The 26,815-nt window shown below is 37.2% G+C and overlaps 1 protein-coding gene across 2 annotated transcripts in view; it reads right to left on the bottom strand.

The window, feature by feature from the left end:
- MPP7 (MAGUK p55 scaffold protein 7) overlaps positions 1-26,815 on the bottom strand; it is a 155,189-nt gene that overhangs the window by 55,174 nt on the left and 73,200 nt on the right. For both annotated transcript variants that reach the window (XM_061351020.1, XM_061351027.1), the window contains exons 5-6: positions 9,683-9,760; positions 5,154-5,234 (exon numbers count right to left, since the gene is read on the bottom strand). In XM_061351020.1, coding sequence (XP_061207004.1) covers positions 5,154-5,234; positions 9,683-9,760 — 159 coding nt within the window. The remainder of the gene's footprint in view (positions 1-5,153; positions 5,235-9,682; positions 9,761-26,815) is intronic.

Here is a 26,815-nt window from a genome sequence, read left to right as displayed (position 1 = left end):
TTTGGAAGCTTTAAAGTCTTGCATTCTTAGTTTGATCATCTGTCATATTTACTACATCTCCTTAGTGTCTGTCACTGGGATTCTACCCTGTGACTCCCAGAGCTCTAGTGCCCCTTCTTCCCATTTGCATTCTTACTGACATGTAAGACTATTTTGCTAACTTGATTGTGAAATGTGCATTATAAATCCAGAATTAAATTCCTTTTTAGATATATTTTGTGTTAACATCATAAATCTTCCAATTATGCATTTCGATTTATATAACTGTAAAACAATTATTTTGTCTGTAGAGAATGTAGCTAATTAAAAAAAGAGTATAATGCTCTAAGACAATAGCAATTCTTCCAGATTGATTAAAAATGCCAAATTGTTCTATAAAGACATCTCTCTCAATTGCAGTGGTGCCTACCTGATCATAATCATAATCTTTAGAATTTTTATGATTAGTTTGGTACAATTCCCCTCTTCACATGTATTCAGTTTGCTGTCACCTAAGTTTCCGAAATGTCTCTAAACCATAAACTATTAAAGCTGAGAACACTTATTTCTTTATGCTGTTAGTCTTTTTATTTTTTACAAAAGCACACACATGGGTGTTTTCGCTTGAAACCAGAAAAGCAAAAATTTCCTCATGTATATCCCTACTATATATCCTGCTCATCACGTCATAGAAAAAAAAAATTAAAACCAATTAAGCCTTCTGTAAAAGAGAAGTTTAGTGTTATGTCAAACTTCATATGTTGTGTATTTACAACATTCATCAAGTAACTTTAATGTTGTCACTAGACAAGGAAGCTAAGGAACATTTCTTCCTTTCTTTTACACATGAAAAACACTATATTAGGTAAGTTCTTAACTTTTTTTTCACTCAAAGTCATATAACTTTGATATAAATGTAAATCTGTAAATTGTAATTACAATGTAACTGTAAACATGAAAAATGTATAACTGGAATGTAAAGCCCAAATCTTGAAAAAGCATCTTCTAAATCCTTCCTTCATAAAATTAGCAAATTATACTTGAAATATAGGTAAAAATAATCTAATCCATGGTTACACCTTAAGAATTATAAAAGTCTTAGAAAGTCATTCCAGCAACTGAGGAAAAACTCGGGAATGGGTTCAGTACTTACTCCCACACAGGCCAGGAATTACCCCACCTTCAAATACAGCCAATTAGCCTGAATTATACAGAATAAAACCTTCCAAGCAGCAACACAGTCCTCCCTCTGTTCCTTGTTCATGTGAAGTTATAACAGACATTCCACATTGCCTGTCATTTATAACGGAGATGGTGGTAGCACCACACATAATATCTAATACACAATTAATTCACAGCACCAGCTCCTATGTTGAACAAATGGAAAGGATTAACAAAAAATCTCAACATCTGTCAGAACACAGGCCAGCAGGCAAGGTTTGTACAGCAAATCCTGTACAGGTGCACCAAGCTGTTGTCCGCCTTGTGAGACCTAAGCTGGAGGGGGGCAGACAGGCCTGCCCCACCACAACACAGAGCCTGTAGCTGAGTGCTGCTACTACAATACTCAGGAAGCACTGACAGCAGCAGAAGTATGAAATTTCACTTTCAGAAATTTAAAATACGCTTACAGAGATCTAGGCAAGTGGATCCAAGCCTGCTCTGCCACCATTTCAAATCACACAAGCATGCCCTCATACAGGTCCAAAGACCATTCAGACTAGAACCAAACAGTACTGCCCACAGGCTGGCCTGGCCCCACCATGAATTTGTATACCTTTTATGTTTTATGTCTTTAAGGTATGTATTTTATTGTAACTTAATAATACAAACCAAATAAAATCCTCATATACCTCACAGCTTTAAGAAACACAAACACAGCAATATGAGTTTAGGTAATATCTAGTTCTGGTTATGTACCATCATTCTAAGTTCGACATGTTAAATTCTCATGCTATTTTTTAACAACCACCTCAGCAGAGCTTTTAAACTTGCATACTTATCCCCTGGAAGTGTAAGCATTTATTAACAGTTATCTTCCTCAAGTGACTGCAAACATTTGATCGCACATGTGCAGTTATGACGGAAAAGAGCTGAAGATAAACACTGCTGTACTTATGCTTTCTGAATGAGAGATAACAAGGTGCATTTTAAAGAGCTAATTTCAGGTCTGATTAAAAATCAAATACTGCATTCAACTGGATTTGGGTCCTAAGGTACAGAATTACTGTCCTATTTGTTGATACCTTTTACCAAGGTATAGCAGGTTTACATAATGTAAACTTTAAGTTTTTATTCAACATTGAAAATTAAGAACAATAGATGTGGCTGGCCTGCAGCCATGGGACTCCGCAATCATATTTTAAATCCAAAAGGGAATGCAATTCTCACACAGAGATAAACAAATCCACTTGATTTCCCAGAGCTACGTGCTCTGTTCTACTTCCAGAGTTCTGTTTTAATCAGAAAAGATAAACTACAACCATTATTAGCTCATTTAATTATGGTAAAGAATACCACATTTTAGACCAGGGGAAAAAAACCAAACCAACCAAACCCAAACCACTCAGTGTAACTGGATATTGCATCCAGTTTTTAAAAGAGTAGAAATGCTCAATTTTTATTTTTTTTTTTAATTTTTTTTTTAGAAAATGCACCTGACAAAGCCTTGGAAATACTTTTAGGAAATTTGGAAATCTCAGGTCTGATAAATGTAACTGCCTCCGAGAATTTTTTCTTTAAAATACTTCTGTATGGATGAAAACCACAAACAACACAAACCTGTTAAAAGTTCAGTCATGAGATGCAAACACTCAGATATATATTCAACAAAACAATTTTATAACACAGTGAAAATATAGAAATATTAATTTAATCAGTTGCTGGAAACTTCTCCCAGCCTTTTTTGGCATGTTAACCTGCAATCACCTGGTAGACCAGTCCCTCTACACCACCCCACTTGTGGAAAAAGTGATGTAGTGCAGTGAACTAATCCTAACCATCCTTCACCAGGCCATGAACATTAGAGCACAGCTGTAAGGAAGGTCTCCTGTCAGCTCCAGCTAACGGTGCAGTTAGAAGCCAATCAGGAGGGACAAGTTTTCCGCACAGAATAGCATACAGCCAGTTTAAGTCAATCCCAAAATAAGCAATATACAAGTTTTTAGATAAAGCCTATGCAACATCATTGGAAAAGATAGATCAGTTATCCAAATAATTTCAGATGTGTGAGAAAGAGTTGCTCTAGACACCATTTTGCCCAAGGAATCAAGAAGGAAAGAAACAAAGAAACCCTCTCCAGCTATCAATATAATAATGAAAGGCTTGAAAATCTTATGCAATGTTCAGAATAAGCTCAGATATAGCTGAACAGACCCTAGGGCTTCTCTGCAGAGGAACTGGAAATACTGAGTTCCAGCAACCTCCTTCCTTTTCTGCCCAAGAGAAAGCAGGGAAATCAGTAGAAGAATCTCAACAGCCTCTGCAGTCCACTTACCTGGTCAAGCTGATGGAGGAGGAAGCTGTGGTAATTTAGTATCTCTCCCAGGCATGTCTGCCATGAGATGGCAGGTGAAGAAGGTAATGGATAGGCAAAAATATCACACATGCTGCCAGTTCTTTCCCCTAATGCACGCAACACCTGTAAGCTATGCAGGGCAGGGAAACATGTGCTTTGTGCAGGATTAGGCACTCCGGCCATGCAAAGGGCTTGGTAGTCTGCAGCCAGCCATCTCACTCAGCAACCAAGAAAGACATTTGCTAAGTTGCTGCAGTTGTTCATTTACATTAACCATGCTAAAGGTAAGGCACTTTTCCCTGAATCCCACTAAGATTATGATATTGCATTTAACTGCTTCCAAGAAACAGACAGGGAGAGTGACTGAATGAGAAAGTCACTGACGGAGGGAAACGGAGCAAGGCAGCAAGGGGATGAATGAAAGAGAGAGAGAAAGCAAGGAGAGGGCGAGATGCAGTTGGGGCAAATGAACTGTCTTCAGACTCAGTCCACTAAAGCTTCAGAAGTAAGAAATACGTGTGGACCTTCACTCATGCAATACCTACAGCAAAGCTTAGGATCTCTGCAATTTGATGCACCAACGGTTCCTCTTATAATACACCACTGACATTACTCATGCCTTCAGAGAAAAACAGCTTGTCACTTTGCAAACTATGGCATAAACAACTGTGCAAAAATCTTTAAAAAGCAGGTATAATTGATCCTTTTTTGTAGCACTCTGCAAATACCATACTGTCTCAGGTTTTGGGATCAGTGTTTTACAGGGAATATAGGGAAGCAGCTGTCTTAAGAAGAGCTACTTTTCACTTTACAATTTTCCTCTAAACTTACCAACTGCCGTATATAATTACCATTGTGATATGCAGCTAGAACACTAAGGTCTTCCTTCTCTTTAGAGTGGTAAAAAAAGTGACAGTGTGCATTAAAAATGATACACAAGGGAGGTTCTGATCAGATGTAAGGAAGCATTTTCACTAGGAGGATAATTAGGAATCTGAAGAGGATGCAGAGAGTGTTTGTGGAATGTCTGTTCCCAGGCATTTTCAAGATCTGGTGGGAAAAAGTCCTGAGCAACCTTCTCTGAAGTCAGTGTTGACCCTGTTTTGAGCAGCAAGTTGGTTAGACAACCTTCCAAACCTCAGCAATTCAATGGTTCTATAGTCGACTGTCAGATAAAAGGTACAAAGTTCCCTGAAAGTACTGCAGACAAGCCCAAGAGTTTTGAAGAAAGTTCTCAACATTAGATTTTTAAAAAAATAATATCCATCAGGAATTTTGTCCAAAGTATCAGGTTGCTCTACTTATGCATGGTGCAATTAAATCAATGGTATGACTGAAAATCTTTTAATAAAAGCACATTTATAATAAATTTATGAAGCAGATGCAAAAAAAAAATGTTAGCAAAAGACAAATATTAAGTATCTACTTTTTAGAACATCCATTGTAAATAAGTGATGGCTTTCCACTGAATTTCTTTCATAAATATCAGTAACAGCATAATAATTTATGGGCAACATTCAATGTATTTCCGATTAACATAGTGTCCTTTCTTAAAAGCACACGTATTTGTTAAAGCAAGACAATCCTCTGTGCAGCCCATAGAAGCAGATGCTCACACCCATGATAAGAGCACTTTGCAGGTGCAACACGTCCTCACCTTGAGATGGGGTTTTGATAGGAGTCTCAACAGTTCTCTGATGTCACTGTTCGGTGGCTTGCTCTGCAGCTCCTCAGCCAGCTGGGTGGGAGATGGAATAGACACAAAAACCATTAGTAAAGCATTGTTTTATCCAATGCATCAGTGACAATTCAGAATCTATCTTATTCAAGGTTATTACTTTCCAGCGTGTTCACATAGAAGCCAGCATGAAGAAAAACACCACCAGTAACCACACTTCTTTTTCTGGCCCTCAGTGGACCAGATTTAAGCCAGGCCTTTTGGTTCACTTTAACACAGGTAATCACTTCTGGCAAGGGTGCAGCCAGATCACATTCTGATTTATAGTGATGGGGGCAAATCGCAGCACTTCATTTAAGTGAATGGTCCTTTGCGTGCAGACAAAGGACTGCTTGTAAAAATGACTGGATCAAACTTTGACGCTGTCTATAAAAACCGGTTTCGAATGAGGTGGTGAAATCCACACTGCTTCCAAAAACCCACAGTAGCTGTGCTGTTTAGGACTGGGACAAGAAAGCAAAGTGCCCCTACAGTGCAAGCAATCTGAACCTTTTATTATGTTTACACATACACTGGAAGGAGCTTGTTAAATGTGAAATGAGTTAATCATAATATAGTTTATAACAGGTCATCAACAATTCAAGCCCCTAAAATGCACAAACTACATCCTAACAACAAGATCATTAATTTATGTTTGGTTATACTACAGAATTGTGGTTTGGTGAACAATAGAGCAGCAGTCTAACATTTAATCCCACGGCTATTTGGCTCATTTCTTGAGTTTTTCTTATCATGACATTCTCAACTAATTTGGACTCAAGAGGCGTATTTTACTGCAGGATTTCAAACTCAAACTATTTTTCCAGAAGAAGGAAAAGCTAAAACATACTTCACAACACTGAACTTCAGTTTAAAATTCTGAAGCTACGTGATTATAATCCAAAAAGTTATTTCAGATAATCATTTTCTTTGCATTAAATCAGTACCATAAAAACGTCTCAAAGAAAGTTGGCTACTTGCAGCAAGTAACTTTATTCATCTAGCCTACTTTCAAATTTGTGCTTTCATTTTGCATAAAATTTTCAAGATAAACAGATATAAGTGTATTTTGCATAATTATATGTAATAGACAAATCTAGAAGTAAGGTTTTTTTAACCTTCAAATTCGTACAGGGGTAACAGACCAAAACAAAAATTCATCACCTACAGTACCACAGCCTTCTAACTATAACTCACAGATAAAAACACCCATCCAATACATCAGTGCTAATCTTAACAGTATTTGGTCTTAATACAGAAAACAATCTCTGTAGGAAAGGTCAGAATGAAATATTTTAGACACACAAAGCCAAGTACTGAGATAATCTGACTGCAATCTAGTCTGCACGCTCTATGACAAAGCTCTGCAAAGCTGAAAATAATCCATGACAGGAATGACAGCAGGTATGTGACACGTTCCCCTTTGTTCTTTTCACTTTTTAGCCTGTAATCCTCACCGCTAGAGAATAAAATCTACTACTTTGTATTTCATTGACAAAAACTAGCAATCACTCAGTAAAAATGGCTGCTTCAGCATTTCTCTCCCAGATGAACTCCACACAAACATCTATTAACTTCAGCATCATTGGCGTTTGCTTTGGTGCTGCAGATGTAAATACAGGTACTTAAGATTTAGAGCAGTAAGAAACAAACAATATTTTGTTATTTCTTTAACTTTTTACTCTCATAATTTAAAAAGGATTTGTTCAGGGATAAAATAATTGAAAAATTGTTTTATAAGGTTTTTCCAAGAACTGCTGTAAGTCTGAAAGGCACATGTAATGCTCCATTGATGGAACAGGAGGATGACAAAGCCATGTTTCCAGGTTACCAAACAGGTATCAAAAGAGCTGCTTGTTGTGCTTCTAGGAGTTTTGGACTGGATTTTTATTTGTTGTGTTATTGTTGAAGTGCCTAGGTTTGTGACAGCTACCAGGAGTACAAGCTATATAGCATACTTTGGGCACACGGATAGCATGCTGATCACGTCCTACGCCAAAGATTGCAGGAGAAGTGGTCTGAGAACATCTGATTCTCTGTTGAGAGAATCATAACATTTCACTAATTTTTTTGTGAAGAGCTGCCATGACAGAGGGGAAGTCAAAGCAAGGGAGAGGGGCACATAGAGAGTGAGCCTGACAAGAGGAGGAGCACCAAGGCCTGGGGGTTTAAAGCTTCTGAAGAAAAGTCCTGGAACTTCTTCTGACAGAACAATTTTTCTAATAATCTAGAGGCCTTATTTGCCATATATACCTATACTCCCCAGCAATGTTTAGATCATGTGCATGGAATCAAGAGTCAGACACTGCTGCTCTAAAAAAAGGAGCAAATAGAATCTTTGATGGGAAATTCATCCTGAAGGTCACTGGGGGTAAGAACAGAGAAGTATGGCAGATAGGAATATGAAAGTAAGAAAAGAAGCCTCACTGCAATTGTTACTTCTAAAATTGCTTTAAAAATAACACAAGAATAAAAACACGCTCCGTAAACAGGTTTTGGTTATGTTAGCAGCACCTAAAATTTAGATTTTAAATCAAACAGTAAATATTCATTTGCTAGTATTTCCTTCTTTAACTAAGGAACAGTTATTATCAGTAGGAAGAGAAGACATGAAAGCTTACTGAACCAGAAGTGTGCTTTACATCACCAACATGCTCTTAAATCCCTGAAACTGAAAACTAGTCAGAAATGTGACAAAACTTGAACAGCACTTTAATCCTGGGGCTTCATAGACTTTGGAGTTACAAAACCCACTGCACATAAATTAGCTTCCTCAAAGTTTGCTGATGACTACTGAAACATAGAGAATCCTGCAGCATGCTAGCTTGACTTCAGCTGCCAAAGGACATCTTCATTCTATGGGTCGGTGCTCATAAAACCAGCTGCTTGCCTGCGAATAAGCAAAACTGAAGAAGCAGCAAGAGCACCTTTAAAAAGAAGCTGTGCTGAAAAAGTAGGCAAATGTCTAGAGACACTCAGTGTCCAAACATACATATCTACGTAACTTTTAAAAATAAAATATATATAAAAATATAGGCATAATAATACATTCATATGGTTAAAACCCCTGACCTCTCTCAACTGAGTAGTGACAGAGTACTTTAATTTGGGGATTTGTAAAAGTATATGTTGTAAATGGGGCTGAAAAAATAAGGACATTACTTAGCATTTCTGAAAATATCAAGTACTAAATTTTGCATCCACAAATAAGAAATGATTCTTATTAAGAATTTTAGCCCAGAGATCCATAACACAAATGTTAACAAGGATTATTAATGTCACCAAGAGCTCAATGAAGAGAATTTCAACCAGCTTTCTAATTTTCAAAATTCCTATCAACATTGTTCAGTTACTTAAAAGTTAAGAAAATATTACTAATATATACCTGATGGCAAAGCTAATGCATTATTATATTTGGTATGTTACAGGATATAGCTCTCCTCCTACTGACACATAACTAAAATACATTATATCCTATTTTCAACAGACTTCAAATATGTTGAATTTAGGTTTTTTGTTAAAATGTTACCATTCTTGATTCACAACATCTAAACATTTGTAAAATTCAAAAAATCAAAGCTAAAATAAAACTAAAAAATACAGAAAGATAGTTAAGATTTTTAAAACATCTATAAAGAACATGAAGTTTCAAACATAGCATATTGGAAACAGATCTTAATACATACTGCCTTTTCAAAAAAGCAACCTGAGGTCATCAAATACAACAAAGATTTCTGGATTTTACCTAAACCACAGTTTATTAAACATTTCTCTATCCTGGCCTACCTAAGGTTCAGTCATAGTTTATACAGGTGTGTGCACAATTCATCCGAATCCTAGAATTAACCAAATAGCAAGAAATGGCAAGTTAGATTTTTTTCTTTAAAATAAAAATTATTGTAACAGGAAATTAACTACTCCATCAATGCTGACCACTTCTACAATTTATTCTTTGGTTATGAAGGTAATTTGGAAAGCTCCAATATCAATAAATCACTACTGTACCTTTTCTTAAATAGTTTTCTATTTTTTAACAAGCCTCCTTCCTAGACATTTCATATGCTTCATTTCTGTAGTATTATCTGTCATTTTTCATGTTCTGTCAGCAGTGCTGCTATCTCATTTGTCTTTATTTTTCCAAAACATTCCTCGTCTGTGACTTTCTCAAAACACTAATAGTTGACAGCTTTTCCCCTCCCTGTAGAGTTCTAACCTGTAATTTTTATTACGTAGTTACTAAAGCAGAACAAGAGGCTATCTAGATGCAATGTTTTTATAACAGGCAAGTGAATGAAAATCAAAGTAATATCAGCAACAAGCCCACGATGACAGCCCCTTTGGAAACATTTGCAGCTTCTTATAATTTCAGCTCAGAGGATAACATTCATATGTTTGCACTATGAGGAGTTCTGCTTGCAGACAGTTTTTTGGGAGGCTTGGTACCAGTGATCTCAGCAGGGGACACTTACATCATCTGCCAAGGCTGCTGCACCATGGAGTACGGGCACCGGGTTCTGTTTTTCATAATAATGCAGTTTTTCATGAATCTGGAAGACAATAGCACAAAGTGATAAGTTTATTTAGCAACACCAGAAATGGTAGAAAATGACCCTGTCGAGCTAAGTGATCTGTTGAGTGTCTGTAACTAAAGAAACATCCTTATAGTAACCTACAGGCAGCATGTAAATGTAATTCATCATCATCCTCTGTTGAAGTGCTAAGAATATGAAATCAGATGGAAAAAATGCTCAGTATGTAGACCAACCCACAGAAAAACTAAACATTTGTGATTTTTCTCTCCTGGCTTTCTCTGTCCATGTTTCTAACATATTGCTCCAAGTATCAATTACATTTTATATTGCTGCTGAAAACACAAAGCATAAAGTGTTTATCCCCAAGATGGATATAAAAAACCCTGTAAATTATGATTTATGATGTGAAATAATAGTCCGCCACCCACATCTTGACAGACAGCTTGGTGGCATGGCTGCCATCATAAAAATAATTCAGAAATAAGGGCAAAGCAGTGCTAATATAGAATTCTAACACAGCTGAAAGAAAAAGGCAGTTCTTCAGCAACTTGAAGTCACTGAGGAGCATTTAAAGTTTTTAAGAAGGAGTTATCAACATTAAAAATGCAGTGTGCTTTTGGTCTTTCAAAAGGGAAAAGGATACACTACCATGTAAATATCCACCCTCTTCCCTCCTCCACAAGTTATGCATTTCAAAATTTAGATTCTTCTAGTGTGAAAGCTTTAAAGAGACAAAATATTTTAAAGCTTCTAACAAGTTTCTCAAATGTTACTTCAGAATGGCACAAAGTACTATATTAAACACTCAATTTTATTTATGCTATTTTCCTAAAGACATGCAGATGTACAAATATTAATTAAAATATAAAAAAGAAGACAATGGTAGTCTGAACTGATGCAAATACCCCCCATTCTTCTGTTTTCATTTCAGCTCCACTGCTCTGAAGGAGGCATGGACTCCAGATGGTTGGAGGAGTTGCAGAAGGAGCTAAATCAGGGACTTCTGTACTTGGCAAGGAAGGGATAACTGGCTCTGGCTGAGGCTGCAGGGTGCAGAATTTGGCTGGGGAGTGCTGTATGTCCTTGGGGGCAGGAACCCCAGTGGTACCCTAAACCTCCCCAGCTTGCTGCTGTGGGAGAAACAGGACAGGCAGCTAGGCCAGCTTTAAAGAGCAAACAGACCAGTGGTCTTTGCATACTGAAAATGTTTGTAGTTGACTAGATCATCACTGGTTTTCATTGGCTGATCCCTCCAGCCTCCCCCTTTCTTCCACACTTGCTTTTCTCCACTTACATTTACTCCTGGCAGAACTCACTCCTCTCACTGCCCAGGATTCCCCTAGCCTTTTCCCCAAATTTCCTTTGAATTTAAACTGGACTCCTAACAACTACACCCATCACAAGATAAATCCATGTCAGTGAAACTTGTGCTTGCCATTTTTCCTGTCTTCTGCTGTGCTTCATTACACTTTCTAAGCCCATGTATGGTTTTGCTCATTTAGACTATAGGCTCTCTGAAGTAAAAACAGAGTAATACTCTGTTAATGCAATGTGCTATAGCAAGCTCCAAGTCTTCAATTCCTTCATCATTTCTGTTATCTTAGTAAGATTATTTCTATAGCTCATTAGTTAAAGAATACCAAAGTTCTGAAACATAAAGATGAAGCATGAACACAACACAGTCACTCAATTGCTAAGTTGTAAAATCACGTGTTCCGAACAGTGAGTTTTATAACTCATCTGGAAATTAAATGCAGGGCGCTATTAGCTCCAGAACATGTCTGAACTTCACGTAGCTTATGTAGACAATGTTTACTGAGCAAAGTAAGACTAATCCCTACTGGATGTCACCAAAAGTGTAAGTGACTGGACAACTTCATATGTCTAACTCATAAAGCATAGAAACTAAATAAAGCAAGAAGCTGCAGCTCCCTGAATTTAGCAGAATTGTGATTTATTAAAGACTGTGAACTTGCATAACTAAAGGGCATAATAAATCAAAAGTCTGAAAACCGTCAGGTTTTTTTGACTGCTTTAGTCAGCATCTTGATTTTATCCAGGCTGAGCATCCATCAACTCTGAGGTTAAAAGCAGTTGTCTATGTTATCTTCAAAATGTCACTGCTGAGGAAGCTGTTTTTAGCCTGGACAACCTGCAGGTGTGTTTGGCAGTGAAATTAAAAGACAGAAAACAAGCAAACACTGAGACATTCTTGCATAACCAATCTTTGAAAAAAAAAAAATTATAAAATTGTACATGCACAATGGATGCAGTGCTTCAGTGCAATAGCTTCCTGAATGCACTAAGAAAGGAGATTTGGTGCAATTCAACTGACAAAGCAAAAATTTCACTGAAGCAAAAATGCTTTTTCAGGCAGCTTCTCTCCACATCTCTAAAAATGTGTTCCAAGATGGTTTGGTCTGTAATTTTCCTCACAAATCACAGTAAGGCTGACTGGCCTCTAGTCCCCCACATTGTATTTTGGCCTTTTTCGTAGACAGGTACAGCACTTACCTTTCCCTAGTCACTGGGGACTAGGTTGTTTCTGTTGCCTTTCAAGGATGACAAAGCATGTTTACAAACTTATCTGGTGCCCTCTGAGTTTCTCAGACTTCAGGGTGACGAATGACTGCATTTATGACAACCACCTTTAGAAAAACTACTGTGCACACAGCCAAATGTTTTGGCAGCTACCCTACACGTGGTCTTTCAGCTAATTATTTTACTGAATCTGAAATTTTAAAAATCATGCTAATATATGCACAACTAGCATTATATTTCCAAATTTCGATTCTTACATAAGTAGAATTTGAAATTTAAGTATCTAGATTAAGTGACTATATTGATGAAAAGGAACACAGTGAGCTCGGCAAATGCACAAATGAAAAGCAAAACAGGGTAAGGTGGTGCAAGTACTTTGCTCTCCTTTAAAAATCTTGACTCAATTAAATTAAACTGTAACAGATATTAAAACCATCCTGAAACACTGAGAGAAGTATGAGAGTGGATTCAAAGTAGCAGAAGAGAGAACATATACTTACTCAGGATGAAACATTTCATATTTGCAACCATTTGTTTGAGGTTCATTCTAAAGAATTCTATTTAATACAAGAGGCAAATTTACCCTATATTCTGTGGCTTTACTTCTATTCTGTGTCAGGTAACTCTAATAGTATTGTCTTCTCTCTAACAGAAATGTGTGGAATGTATGGGGAATCTAGGACTGTATCATGCTTCAAAAATAAAAATACAGTACATCTGTTTTAAGTTCTGACATTCAAGTGTAAGGCTTGAACCCTGAAAAATCTCTTCACAGATGAGACCAAGTCTGTAAAAGCAAGAGTTATGTGTTGTAAATAAAACATATAAAACTGTTCTGCTGAACAGATGACTAAGTTGCTGGGGTTTTGGGTTTTTATTATTTTTTTATGACTACCTATTCTTTTCACTGTAAGGGTACTTTGGGAAGACTTACAAGGTTCTCCAAAAACTGACAACCTACTGTGAAGATATGCCCCAAGAGGGAAAAATAATCATTTGCAAATTTATACCGTTTTTGGCACATTTGTAAGCAAGGGAAATTGTTTCTAGATTTTCCCAGAGAGACTGAATTAAGCTTTCGCTAAGGAAGTGTGGCAGTAATACATTTTCTGCAGCGTCCCCAGCCTGGATTCTTTAAGAACCCACAGGGAGTTTTCTGAGTCAGAAAACTAAAAGTCTTATGCAAAGAATCCTACAAAATAAGCCTAATTTCTCCTTTTGGATTTCTTAATTTCCAGGTACAGTTCCAATATCATACAGCTGAAAACAACACAGGACGGGGATAAGCATGTACACAGAATATCACTATCGGTTTCTAATACCCCAGCTCCTTCTGGGAAGGAATCCCCTTAATACAACAATAGTTTCATTATTATTTAGTGGGCTCTGGTACAGTTGTGTAAGCAGAATTTTTGTGAAAGACTCTAGAGAATGATACTACACAGCTACAAACTACATACCTGGCTTCAGATAAGATACCTATCGTATTAAAAATCCTATCGGTATTAAAATCTAAGATTTAACAGCTATCTTTTAGAAAATTCTCCACTTACAAAGTTTCTGGAAAATTTAAAACAGCACTCCAAAATGGCGTATTTTCATCATAATATGATGCCACCCAAGAAATGCAGTGTATCAGACATGTTACCTCCTTTTTCTGAAGCTGAAAAAATACAGTCCTTAACTCTTGATGTTCCTACAGCTTCATGCATAAGAACAGAATGGTTTTAAAGGAGATACTGAAAGCTTTGGCAAATAGAAAGTAGTTTCCTGCAACTGCTTTGGAAAAATAGTTTCCTATCAACGACACTGAGCTATACTAAAGATGCAGAAAACTGCTAGAATTAATGAAGTTTCAAATGTTCTGTACATCAAAACAAAACAAATTTCCAAAACAGATATGGAACCCTAGTTATTAGACATAATTTTGAGATCTAAAAAGAACAATAAGATGTCTGTCTTTCAGTCTTTACAAACTTCTCCACTACTATCCCTGCTTCTCTATATCACATCAGCTTGGTCTTTCTGCCCTTTTTTCCCCTCCTTTCGGGGGGGGGGGGGAGGAGAGAAGAAATTAAAAAAGGAAAGGATTTTTCCAGCTTCCTCGCTTCCACTTTCTTTTTTCTACTTTCTAACAAAAGATTATTGACAATCAAAACATTTAAGTCACCTGGAACTATCTCACTGCCCATATGCTTATATTCATATGAATACACTTTGAGTATGTACTTAATGACTGTACACCTCCAATATTTGAGCAAGCACTAAATCTAAATTTTATGTACACAATCAGTTGAAAGAAAGTTTACCTTCTTTCTTCCAGATTATTTTACTTGTTACATGGATTGATCAATCTAAACCTTAAGAGGAACTAGCAAAGAAAGCAAACCAAACAATCAAGACTGTGAAGACATACTATGCTGCAGTAGTCAAGTGCAAGATTAAGAGACCAGGCCTTGTTTGAAAAGCCCATGCAATTGGTGGTGAAGAAAACAAGGGGTAGCAAAATGCAGAAAGGACCCAAATCAAAATGAAGCTTTAATTAACAATCAAAAGTAACTAAGGAATAAGGTGCCAAAAAGTTAATTGGAGACCAACTTAGTCTTTTTGACAGAGCAACTGGCATTGGTAAAGAATAAATGTATGAAAGCATATAATACACAAGCATAACAGAAAAATACATTGTAGCAACATTAGTGCTACAATACTAGCACATGAAACACAAGAAGCACCACACACATTTGTGAAATACTCTGCCAACTATGCAGGGGTGTCACAAACTACTCCGACATGTCAACACCTCTGGATAAAAGATTTTTTTATGGCAATGACACCATCACGACAGTATGCACTAAAGAGGATCTTGTGAGAGTATTGTGCTGACCATCATTCTAAGGCAGACAGTAATTCTGCAACAGTGAACCAGCTTTTGAGAAACATCAGAGGCTTATATCCTCCTATTAGTTACATAAATATTCCTTCAGTTGTTTATGACTTTACTGGATGAGGTACCTCAGTATGGAGATAAGATACATGCATGCACAAAATTTGGCTATCGTGCATGCATGAAAACATGCAACACCATCTTTGTTTAATGCAACAGAAGAATTGGCATTGAGGACCTAATCCCCAAGCCACATATTATTTCTGGGGCTGCTGAATCCCCATTAGTACCTTATCTCCTTGTTTAGTTTTAGCAGAAAGAATCCATCTCATGTACTGGTCTGCTGATGCTTGCTGATGCAAACCAAAGCAGCATAAGTTGAGAAACTGGGAAACTGCTTTAAAAAAGTACACTCCTGATAAGAACTAGGATGCCAATAAAAACACACATACAATGCACCAAGACATGTCTAGAAGACAGGCATTGAGTATACTGTTGCACAAAGTCCGTAACAGTAGACAGAACATTTTTCATGACTGCTCTCTTCATTATATTCTTCATAATAGATCAACAAGAATGTCTGAAACAAAGCACTGAGAAAAAACATGCAGCTTCTTTATTTATTGGTTTACTCACTTGCACGAATACATAATGAAAAACTCTCTTGCATAGAGAAGCTGCTAACTGTCCACCAAAGGTTCAGGCTCATGTACTGTTTGCGAAAGAGTCCTTAACTCCATTAGTCACACCACAAACAATGGAGATGTTACTACAAAAAGGACCATGTTTATATTAAGAAATGTCAACAGGTAAAGATAATGGAGAAAGAAAGCAAAACTGGTGAGACTGTTAAGTGATAGTTTTCATCTGCAATTTCTGTCCTGCTTCTATAATAACTGGAGCAATCAAAATCATTCTAAGGTATTCAAAGGACACATTTATGAATAGTCCTAACATTTACACAGTGACATTTCAAGATGAGGATTTGGGCTTTCATTTGATCACTATCAGTACTACCTTAACTCTAGATAGGAAGGGTCACTGTCTAAACTGACCAACAACTTTGAGTCCAGGAAAAACAAAGCACTTGCAAGGAAAAAAATAAATGATGGGCTACAATGAAACAATGATAAAAACATTCAACTATAACTGCATAGCATCCTGTGCTGAAAGAGTGTGCATATTTTGCTTGATGTAGAATTTTAAGATTGTTTAATTCCTTCCTTTTCTCCTCTCCTACTGTGTCAAATGAAAAGAACCAGAAAAAAAGTGCTATTTTTTTTTCTTCATTTATAGTGGGTGTCTGTAGGCCTATTTACACACCACAAAAATATGCACTGAATGCAAAACTACTGATTTGTACCCAAACCTTCTTACAGCATTTATCATTGCCGCTTTGGCATACTAATGATCATAAACATATTAACAACTCTGCAGTAATACAGCGTGATGAACACATGAGGTGTAGGAAAGCTGAGCAGCAAATCAAATGACAACTCATTTCAAATACCCAATGTGCCATCTTGAAAAATTACTTTCTTAGAACATGTAGAGCTTTTAAATCATGTTCTGTTCAGGCCAACTGACTTGTATTACAGTTAGAGGCATAGAACATTGCTATTATTAGAACATTGCCTTACACGTTTTAGAAAAGACAATATAAAAACGCATAAATCATAGCTCACTACTCAAAGTTTGCACAGAGAGCTCCATTCCACATAGTAATATTAAATTGCCTCAAATATAAATTGATTGCACAGTACAGAATGTTACAAGTATTAGACAAGCCTCTGAAGACATAAAACCAGATATTCAGATACCTCGATTCTGGCCCAATTTTCCACAGCAAAAGAGTTTTATTGCAACAGATGAACAATTCTCTTTCAAACCCTTGTTCCGAAGAGCTGAAGTATTAGTTTATAAGAATTCAAATACCGGCTAATAATATAGAAATACTTAGAATAGAATCATAGAATAGTCAGGGTTGGAAAGGACCTTAAGGTCATCTAGTTCCAATCCCCCTGCCATGGGCAGGGACACCTCACACTAAACCATATCACCCAAGGCTCTCTCCAACCTGGCCTTGAACACCACCAGGGATGAAGCGTTCACAACTTCCTTGGTGTCGTGGTTTAAGCCCAGTCAGACGCGCAGCTCACTTGCCTCCCCCACCCTTCCTCCCCCCGCTCCCGGAGGCAAGGAGAATCAAAAAAATGTAACTCCCACAGGTTGAGATAAGAGCAGTCCAGTAACTAAGGTATAACACAAACCACTACTGCTATCACCAATGATAATAATGATAAGGGAAATAACAAGGGAAGAGAATACAACTGCTCACCTCTCGCTGAATGACAGCCAGCCCGACGATCTAGCCCTTCCAGGTAACTGCCCACAGTTTTACATCCTGGGCATGATGTGCTGTGGTAGGGAATACCTCTTTGGCTAGTCTGGGTCAGGTGTCCTGTCTCTGCTTCCTCCCAGCTTCCCCTCCTCCCTGGCAGAGCATAAGACTCAAAAAGTCCTTGGTCAGACTAAACAGTACTGAGCAGCAACTAAAAACATGGGTGTTATCAGTGCTGTTCCCAGGCTGAAAGTCAAAACCACAGCACTGCACCAACTACTAAGGAGGAACAAAAATGACTGCTACTCCTGAACCCAGAACATCTGGGCAACCCATTCCAGTGCCACACCATCCTCACAGTAAGAACCTCCTCCTTATATCCAATCTAAACTTCCCCTGTTTAAGTTTTAACCCATTACCCCTTGCTCCTACCATTACAGTCCCTGATGCAGAGTCCCTGCCCACCATCCTTATAGCCCCCCTTCAGATACTGGAAGGCTGCTATGAGGTCTCCACGCAGCCTTCTCTTCTCCAGGCTGAACAGCCCCAACTTTCTCAGCCTCTCTTCATATGGGAGGTGCTCCAGTCCCCTGATCATCCTCCTGGCCCTCCTCTGGACTTGTTCCAACAGTTCCATGTCCTTTTTACGTCAAGAACACCAGAACTGTACACAATACTCCAAGTGAGGTCTCACAAGAGCAGAGGGGCAGGATCACCTCCTTCGACCTGCTGGTCACACTCCTTTTGATGCAGCCCAGGATACGGTTGCCTTTCTGGGCTGCGAGAGCACGCTGCTGGCTCATGTTCAGCTTCTCATTGTTAATTCTGCCTAAACAGTTGACAGTCAGTAGCCAGAACTCATTCAGAACAACAATAAATAACCTTAAGAAATAACAACTTTCACCATGATAAAAGAAACACAAGCTTCTTTATCACTCTAATCACTATAGCATAAAATTACTTTGACAAATGAGAAAACTTGCAGACTGTCTCTTGTAATGGGCATGGGTGGGTGGAAGTTAATTTTCTTCATAGCAGCCTGAACCATGCTATATTATAGGTCTGTGACCAAAACAGCGTTGGTAACATAGCAATGTTTTAGCTATTGCTGAGCAGTGATTACACAGCATTAAGGCCATCTCTGTTCTTACTCTGCCCCCATGCCCCCCACAGCGAATAGACTGGGGATGGCCAAGAACCTGGGAGGGGACACAGTTGGGACAGCTGTCCCAAACTGGCCAAAGGGATCTCTCATTCCATATGGCATCATGTTTTCTCAAAGCAGCTATTTCTTGGGGACTGGATGGGCATTGGTCAGCTGGTGGTGTATGACAGCTTTTGCATCCCTTGTTTCCACTCCCTGCAAGCAGCTAAAACAAGGGAATAACCCAAAAGGCATCTAGATTATTAGATGGAAATCTCAAAATGCACAGTTCTTAGCTTTAACCTTATCTCATCTGCTGCTAAAGGGTGTTTTCTTCAGAGAATAGAGAAGAAGGGCTACAACTGGAGACCTTAATACACTTTGAAAAAGGAGATATTTCTAGCCCTGATTAAACTCAGTAACTAGTTCCTTTAGTACCCCTTTAAAATAAGCAACTAATTCACAGAAATTAAGAGGCCCAAGAGTGAGCTTGATGGGATTTTGTTAACTTCTGTCAGTTTAAAACATTTTATCCATTGAAGATTAAACCCAGTCAACTCTACAGTGAACCTGTCATTATCAAGGTCCTAAAGTTGCAAGAAATTGATGTGATTTCTATTGAGTTAATTTTTGTGCTACAGAAAAGCACATGAAACAAAAGAAACTGTGAACACTCCCTTTTCCAGGTCATATGCATACTTGAAGTCCATTATTTGAAAAAAAGCCAACAAACATGTATATCAAGACCAAAGTGCTCTGCAATTACAAAAATCTTTGCAGTTGTGTTTAAAGCATACAAACCAGGCTCCAAGCATGGAATCATAGTCTTTAAAGATCCTCTAGTTCAACACCCTTGCCATGGTCAGGGACACCTTCCACCTGACCAGCTTGCTCAAACTCTGTTCAACCTGGCCTTGAACACTGCCAGGGATGGGACAGCCACAACTTCTCTGGGAAATCTGTTTCTGCATCTCCTTGCCCTCACTGTAAATATTTTCTTCCTCATGTCCAATCTAAATCTACACTAACATCTATTCAATTCTTAAAGACAAGGCTGCTAAGAGTCCATGATTGTGCTGAATGACACTTACAAAGTGTCCGTTACCCAACATTCAGAATCTCCTATTTTCAAAACAGAACTCCAGACATTTCTAATTGCATTGCAATTTCAGAAACACATTTTCAAACTATATGCACAATAACAGTAATTTTTCTAAGTTACAAAATGTAGTAATAGAGCTAGATTAGACTATATTTAAGCACATTTTCCTTGTCAAGGTTACATTTTGTAAAAATTATATAATGGTGTGTTATCTACAGATTTACAAAGTTATTGGAGTGGAATTATTTTAAATTAAGTGTTATCAATGCAAATCAGCAGCAACGCCTGCAGAGGCCACAACCTACACTCTCAACAAGCACTTGCTGCTTGAACTTTGATTCAGCAAGAACTTGCTTATGGAGTGCTTCTATGTGTGCCAGAGTTGTTACGGCAGAAGTGCCCAGTTATCAGTGATGGCAAAAATCATGGGATTATTTGAATTAAGATTGCTAAAGCAAATAAAAGAAGCACAGCATGCTAGAAATTAAAACAAGCAACCTCATGGAGAAAGAAGGCAGCTTTTCTCACCTAGCAAAATCAAATAAAGTATTGATTTTGTTAAGGACAAAAGGAGGCTTGCTAAAAATTCAGATCATGCGAGTTGCTAGTCATTCCAGCCAAATTACTAGTTTTATTGTCTAGGCAGAAAATGCAAAATAAAAAAAATGGCTGTGCATATTGCCGTAAATTGTACAATAAAATCCTATTTTCCACAGATTTTTTTTTTAATCTGTGGTTTCAGAGTTTCCTCCTCAATCATTTAACATTGTGCCTTATTATTAACTTATTTTTTGGTCCTTCACCCTTGATCAACCTTGACAAGCCGGAGGCATATGAGGAAGATTATCATGACAGAGAAAATGTAATGGTTCAGGAAGAGACAGAAAGAACACCTGCACTGAGAGGTTTATTTACGGCAGTCTCACATATGAAGCAGTTCTGAGACTAGTCTGACAATGTCACAAGGGCATTGGCAGATGTGATTTTGTCTTAACTAGATTTAATCGAATCCTCAGGCCTATAAGGACCCATCTCTTGATTTTTACAGTAAAATGAAAACACATCTCTTCCACTCTTCCGGTATTGAGAAAACCAAGACAGACATTAAGTGAGTAACTGATGAGCCTGGTGATCCTGCTCTTGCTTCTCTGTGCCAAGTACACTGTTTACTGAAATTGCACCTTCCCATCACATTCCTTTTTCAATGGAAAAAGTACTTCATTATCTGTTAAGTGCTTAGGTATTGACACTTTTAACAAACACATACTTCATGAATAGTGGGGTATGCCTGCAGATCTATGTCTTAGATCTACATCTTATTTCTAATTTCAGAATTTCACATCTTCATGCTAGTGTCACCAAAGCATATGAAAGAAAATTAGTGAATGCCTCCATTATGCTCATACGCCATGCCTTCCTCCTTAGCTCCAAAGCAGAGAGCCATTAAATATAACAAATTAAATTAATTTAGAACATTTCAGAGCTACATCTATAGCACCAGAGAATCAGTTTTTCTTAATCCGGAGAACACACTATAAGCAAGCAGTTGTTCACCTGTCAGTAAGATTTAAGTGCAGAAAAAATACACCTGACAGAGAGGACTGGTTTTGTTAGCCTTTTTGAGAGCACAAAAACAGATGAGAGAGGTGTGAGTTCAGTTAAGTGTGGGATTAGTGGCACAGCAGCTCAACAATGACGTTTAGTCCAAACACAGTAATTTTAAAGCAGAAGTTCTAAAGTATGAGCCTGCTATAACATGGGGAGCAACTGATTTCCTACCACCTTTCTGAATGAGTCCATCCATTCTCTACTGTAATATGGAAAAGTAACATTTATTTGCTTAACGTGTGGTTAAAACCAAGACCAGGTAAGTACCTTGAAAATAGTGTGCCACCTATTTAAATTAATTTGGGTGCTGTATACCTTCTTGGGGTAGCTGAGGATGACCCGACACTTCCACCAGAAGAAACAGATGTATCCTGAACTTGATGAACACAACCTCTCTGTCTGCACATATAGAAACTGAACTGAAAATTACAGAGGCCATATACACAATGGCAACACCCCCTCCAACCTCTTCTGCTCATAGCCAAGTCACAAGAGGTAAATTCTAGAGATTTCTAACGATACAAAATGCTCCAGGTTAGGCTTGCTCATTAATAGCTTGCTCTTGGTATTCTGCCAACAATTTAAGCAGCACCTCAGGGATGTACGCAGAGCCTAGTACTCCACAAAGAATAAGGCAGGGCACCCCAACACACCAGGAGATAGGCATCCCTGCCACACAGAATCAAACCATTCCTCAACAGACCAACAGTTTTGTCTAGAACCTGCAAGGAGTACCTTCTGACCTGCCTCCGAGCCCCTTCTGAGATCCTACAGCCACGGCAGCAACAGCTCCTCACTTCTCATCCAAGCTTGGGGAACAATCACTCGCTTTGTGATGGCCTCTTCAACACAAAAACTTGGGAATTTCTCCAGACATTTTTATGCTAAACCCAAACATTTTCAATCTTTCCCCAGTTTTTGCAACCCTCTCAGCCTAACTGCTCCCTTCTGGAACTCCTGCAATCTGCTTCATTAGTGGTCTTACTTACAATCTACCTATGATCACACACTTTTTCCTTAACTACCAATAACCCACAGCATGCCATCTAGTTTTCATACAATTGGCAATTATTTTTCAAGTAGGACCCTGAAACTACTAGAAGGTTAGAGATTAAAATAGCAAATACATGAAATGTTATTTTCCTTATTTCCATTTACAGAGTACTCTAAACACGGTTATTTGTGATTTTAACCCCATTATAAACTTATCTTGTGAAATGCTGCCCTTTTTCTTCCATGATTTTTAAAAGCCTGTATCACAAAAAAAAAAAAAAAAAAAAAAAGGCAAAAGGACTCAAGGATAAGAAAAATCTGGCCTGAATAAATATGAAAGCATATGGTAATAAGACTAATGCATTAGCTATTTTATTTCTGCAATGTTAAGCAAAAGAGATTAAATACTGGCTACAAACCCAGTTATTCCTTGCAGAGTTTCTTAAAATGTTTGTTTTTCTGTAAGAAACACTTTTCACTTTGAATTCATTGTTCCTTATACAATAAAATAAAGCTGCTATTATATGAGATTTCATAGACTTCATTCAAATACACTTTTTTTTTTTGGCAGTAACAAGAAAAGGTTTTGATGGCTTTGCTTATAGGAAGAGGGTCCCTAGGTAGACAGAGGAAGTTCAGACCAAAGCCAAACAAGTTGCATTTACTCCAAAATAAACTTCCCTGATCCTTTAGAGCCGAACAGCCTACATCACTACTGTATACAGTATTTTCAAAATTGTTTTTCTGTACTTCTAACCCCATTTCCAAAGGAAGAAGCATCAGAACAACTCCAAATTTTAATAAAGCCACTCTCTTGTGTCAGCTAAGGACATGTAGTCCTTGAACAGCAGGAACAGAACAACATCAAACCTTTTCTCCTTTGAAACAAGCACTCTTCAAACTGAAGTTCATGGATGCTGAAAGATCCCTACAATTTTAGTGCATAACCCTTACATTTTCAAGTAAGACAAAATCTGAGCAGTAAAGCCATGAAGTACCACTGTACCAGTCTGAATTTGCTAAGTAAAAGTATAGCAATTCTTTTCTCCAAAAGCACACAATGACTTACATAAAAACATCTTAAATTCAGTGAAAGTTTGAGGGAAATTCTTCAGAAGAGCAATACAGAACTCAGGATTCCAGGTCACAAACTGCTTTTTCCAACTTGTGGCTCTTCATCCTGCTGTCCATATCCTACCACTCTGGCAATCTTTGCCCACCCATGACTAGTATTTTTACAGTAATACGTATACTTTTTGCAATGAAGCATTCTGAAACACAGAATTTGAAGTGGGCATGCATAAACATCTTTATTTCTCTCTCTTCCTTTCATTACAACAATGACAAGGATTCATCACTCACAGCATAATACACCAAATCTTTCATTAAAGGTCCTGACACAACCGTCAGGAAATACTTCTGTGCAGTACTGGAGACATAGCAAATAGATCATGCATACAAGAAAACTGATGAAGTCGATATATAACGATTGCAATTTAAAATCATAACAATTCTCAGGATTATGACACCACTTCTTATCTAGAATTTCAAAGCACATTACCAAAGGAACTAAACATCATTTTTTTCATCACTAAGAGGAAGACAAGGACTTAACACTGACACAGAATGTCCTTCGTTTGCAAGCCAATACTACTAAGATAACGTCTAATTTAAAAAAGAAAAAAAAAATATTGTAAGCTTAAATCTTGGGATATTCCAGCTATTGATAGTGAGGTACTTATGACCAGTTGCACTATTTGTTTACATGACAATTATATTAGGAAATACGTCTAACTTACTTTAAAAATAGACTTAAAGAATACTTGATGAAAGCAGTAAAGGAATTGTAACTCCCACTGAAGCCCTTCAGTTTTGAGAGAGAGTACTCAGTAAAGTTGCACAGCTGTAATTAAACACAGATGGAAATAATCCTTACTGCAGCTATCAAACAGCTGATGGTCTTACAATGATTCTAAAAACAAAACTTGAGGAAAAATTTACTTAATTCAAGACACTAATAAACTTAATCAATAAAAAAAATATACTACATTCTAAAGATAGACTAGTTTTTCTTTCTTTAAGGAAATCTGACAATTTTTTTCACTTAAATATTCTGTTGATACATCCCTTTTAGGTACCACCTGAGTCTGTAAGTAATGCAACAGAACTGCAAAATATAAGCTTAACTAATTTGAATTGTTATTATGAGTAACAAATGATCCAGAGAATTTATCTAAAACATCAGAAATTAAAAAATTCTTCAAGTCTTGGTATTGCTCAGATTTTAAGAAATGTAAAAGTTTCTTTAGCTTTATGACAAACCTTTTTTAAAAAGCACATGCATAATGTTACTGTTTCATACAGCAAAAGTGTTTCTCTGTTTGGGGTGTGGTACTTTAAAGGTCTTTATGAATTTGAGAGGAGGACTTTTTCTTAGAAATACCAGCTTTCTCTACTACAGAAAAACACACTCATTCTTGCTTTTGAAAATCAGATTTGCATATTCCAAAGAAAAAATATTTGAAAGAGAAAAGTAATTATACTACTAAACATGAACTGGAAAAGGAAAGAAACAGCGTGGATGCAGCTACAACAAAGAGCAAAGATCATGCCAACAGCTGACCGACTGTGTTTTGGAAGCTATCACTGTTTGAAATCCTAAGCACAAAATATACCAGCAACAACTGACATCTTATTGCTGAGACACAGCTAGGAAAACTGTAATCCTGACCATTTAATGATCTACAATTAAATTTTATTATCTAATCCAGCAAATAAATAAAACCTCCTAATATTCCACTATTTCCCACTGCTTTATGCTGGTATGTTGATTAGCAATGGAAGAGCCATAAAGTGAATTCAGACATAAATTTACAATATTTTCTGTGCCAATACTAACACCCATTCATTTTAAATTACCCCCAGAGTCTGAATTAGGGGACTGAAGAGGTAACTTGATAAGAATAAAGAGATAGCACTAAAGGAAAAAAAACAACCATTAATTACAAGAACACTTTTACAAATAAAGAAGCTATCAGGACCAATGAGCAACTTTAAGGTTGTGCTTTGTCAAATAAATACAGCCTAAAAAGCGGCTTTAAAGTGAGACAAAACTGAAAGGTGAAGGTTGTCTCTGGAAATCTGCTAGGAAGGCAAAGGAGCACTGCACAGTAAACGCAGGTAGTCTACAATTCATTTCTGATAGACTTTCTTGAAAGCTAAGTTCAAAATTTCATTTGGATGCTAGAAACAAAACAAATATGTGCTTATATTTAATATTTCACTCAATAAATGCCTTGTCTGTTCCTTCAAAAAACAAAAACTTTATATAAACCTTAAAAGGTTCTCATTTGCCTACAAGTATCCTTTACTCATTAAGGATATGCTTTATAATCTTCATTTTTCCTGATGCCACTGTTTTTAAACACACGTCACAAATTTGAATCAAGGTCTTTATTTTTACATCATTATAATGAACCTGATTTCCGGACATTTTTCCAAAACCAGTTTTCACTGTTCTGTTTACAATATAAATCCAAAGGAAGGAACTTTCTTAACCCTGCTCACCAAGTAAGCAGATTTCTAACACAACAGCTAAACTGCTCTTCTAGTTGTCAGACAGATTTATCTTTTTTTCACCAAAACCCACATAACTAAGACTTTTCAGAAATGTAAATTAAAAATTAATTAAAGAAAGTAGACAAAAAAACCAACAGAATTTGCCACAAACAAACTGGGAGGCCTTTGCATAGTCTTGTGCTTTTTCACTTTTGCTATTCAGGCAGAGCTTGCTAAATTCAAATCATGAAGAGTCTGGTTTAGTTCTGCTTAGGACATACAGTAAACCTCATCCTTACAGCCTCTACTCAATGCAACTTAGTCCTAATCCAATTCAATTCAGGTTCCCCAAGTTCCTAGTAATATTGATGAGATCACTTCTGTACAGCTCAATGATACAGAATTAACCCATTCAAACCACAAAATTTAATTACAGACAGGGACATCTATGATTTCAATTAATATTAAATACTTTTATATATATATATACATGCACACACACAGACATACATTTATCAATTAGCACCATCTAGTGGGGTCAGTACAATTTATGCGATATGAGGACAACTATCTCACTGTTCAGGTTTTTCTATGTCCTGTCCCACATGATACAGCACAGGTCAATTAATTAATAAAATTCAGATGCAAAAAAGAAAAACGAAACCAAACAAACGCTCTCATTTTAATTCATAACATCATGTTCTTCCACTAAAAGTTTCATTTCAAATAATAGTGACACTAAAAGCTGTGTGCACATATATCTGAAAATTTAGTGTTTGGAAGAAAATACCCCACCTTTTAGGCATTCATACACATGCAAAACACAATTACAATTTCATTACTATTTTCTATTTTTACTTTTCTGTTTCCTATCACACACCTCAAGAAAAATCTGCCAC

The sequence above is a fragment of the Neopsephotus bourkii genome, unplaced genomic scaffold (assembly GCF_033783945.1).
Source record: "Neopsephotus bourkii isolate Nb327-2 ecotype Australia unplaced genomic scaffold, CSIRO-AGI_Nbou_v1 NB_53, whole genome shotgun sequence".
In the NCBI taxonomy this organism is placed as follows: Eukaryota; Metazoa; Chordata; class Aves; order Psittaciformes; family Psittacidae; genus Neopsephotus; species Neopsephotus bourkii.
Note: the sequence above shows the minus strand (reverse complement) of the source record. Positions and strands in the feature narration are given on the sequence as shown.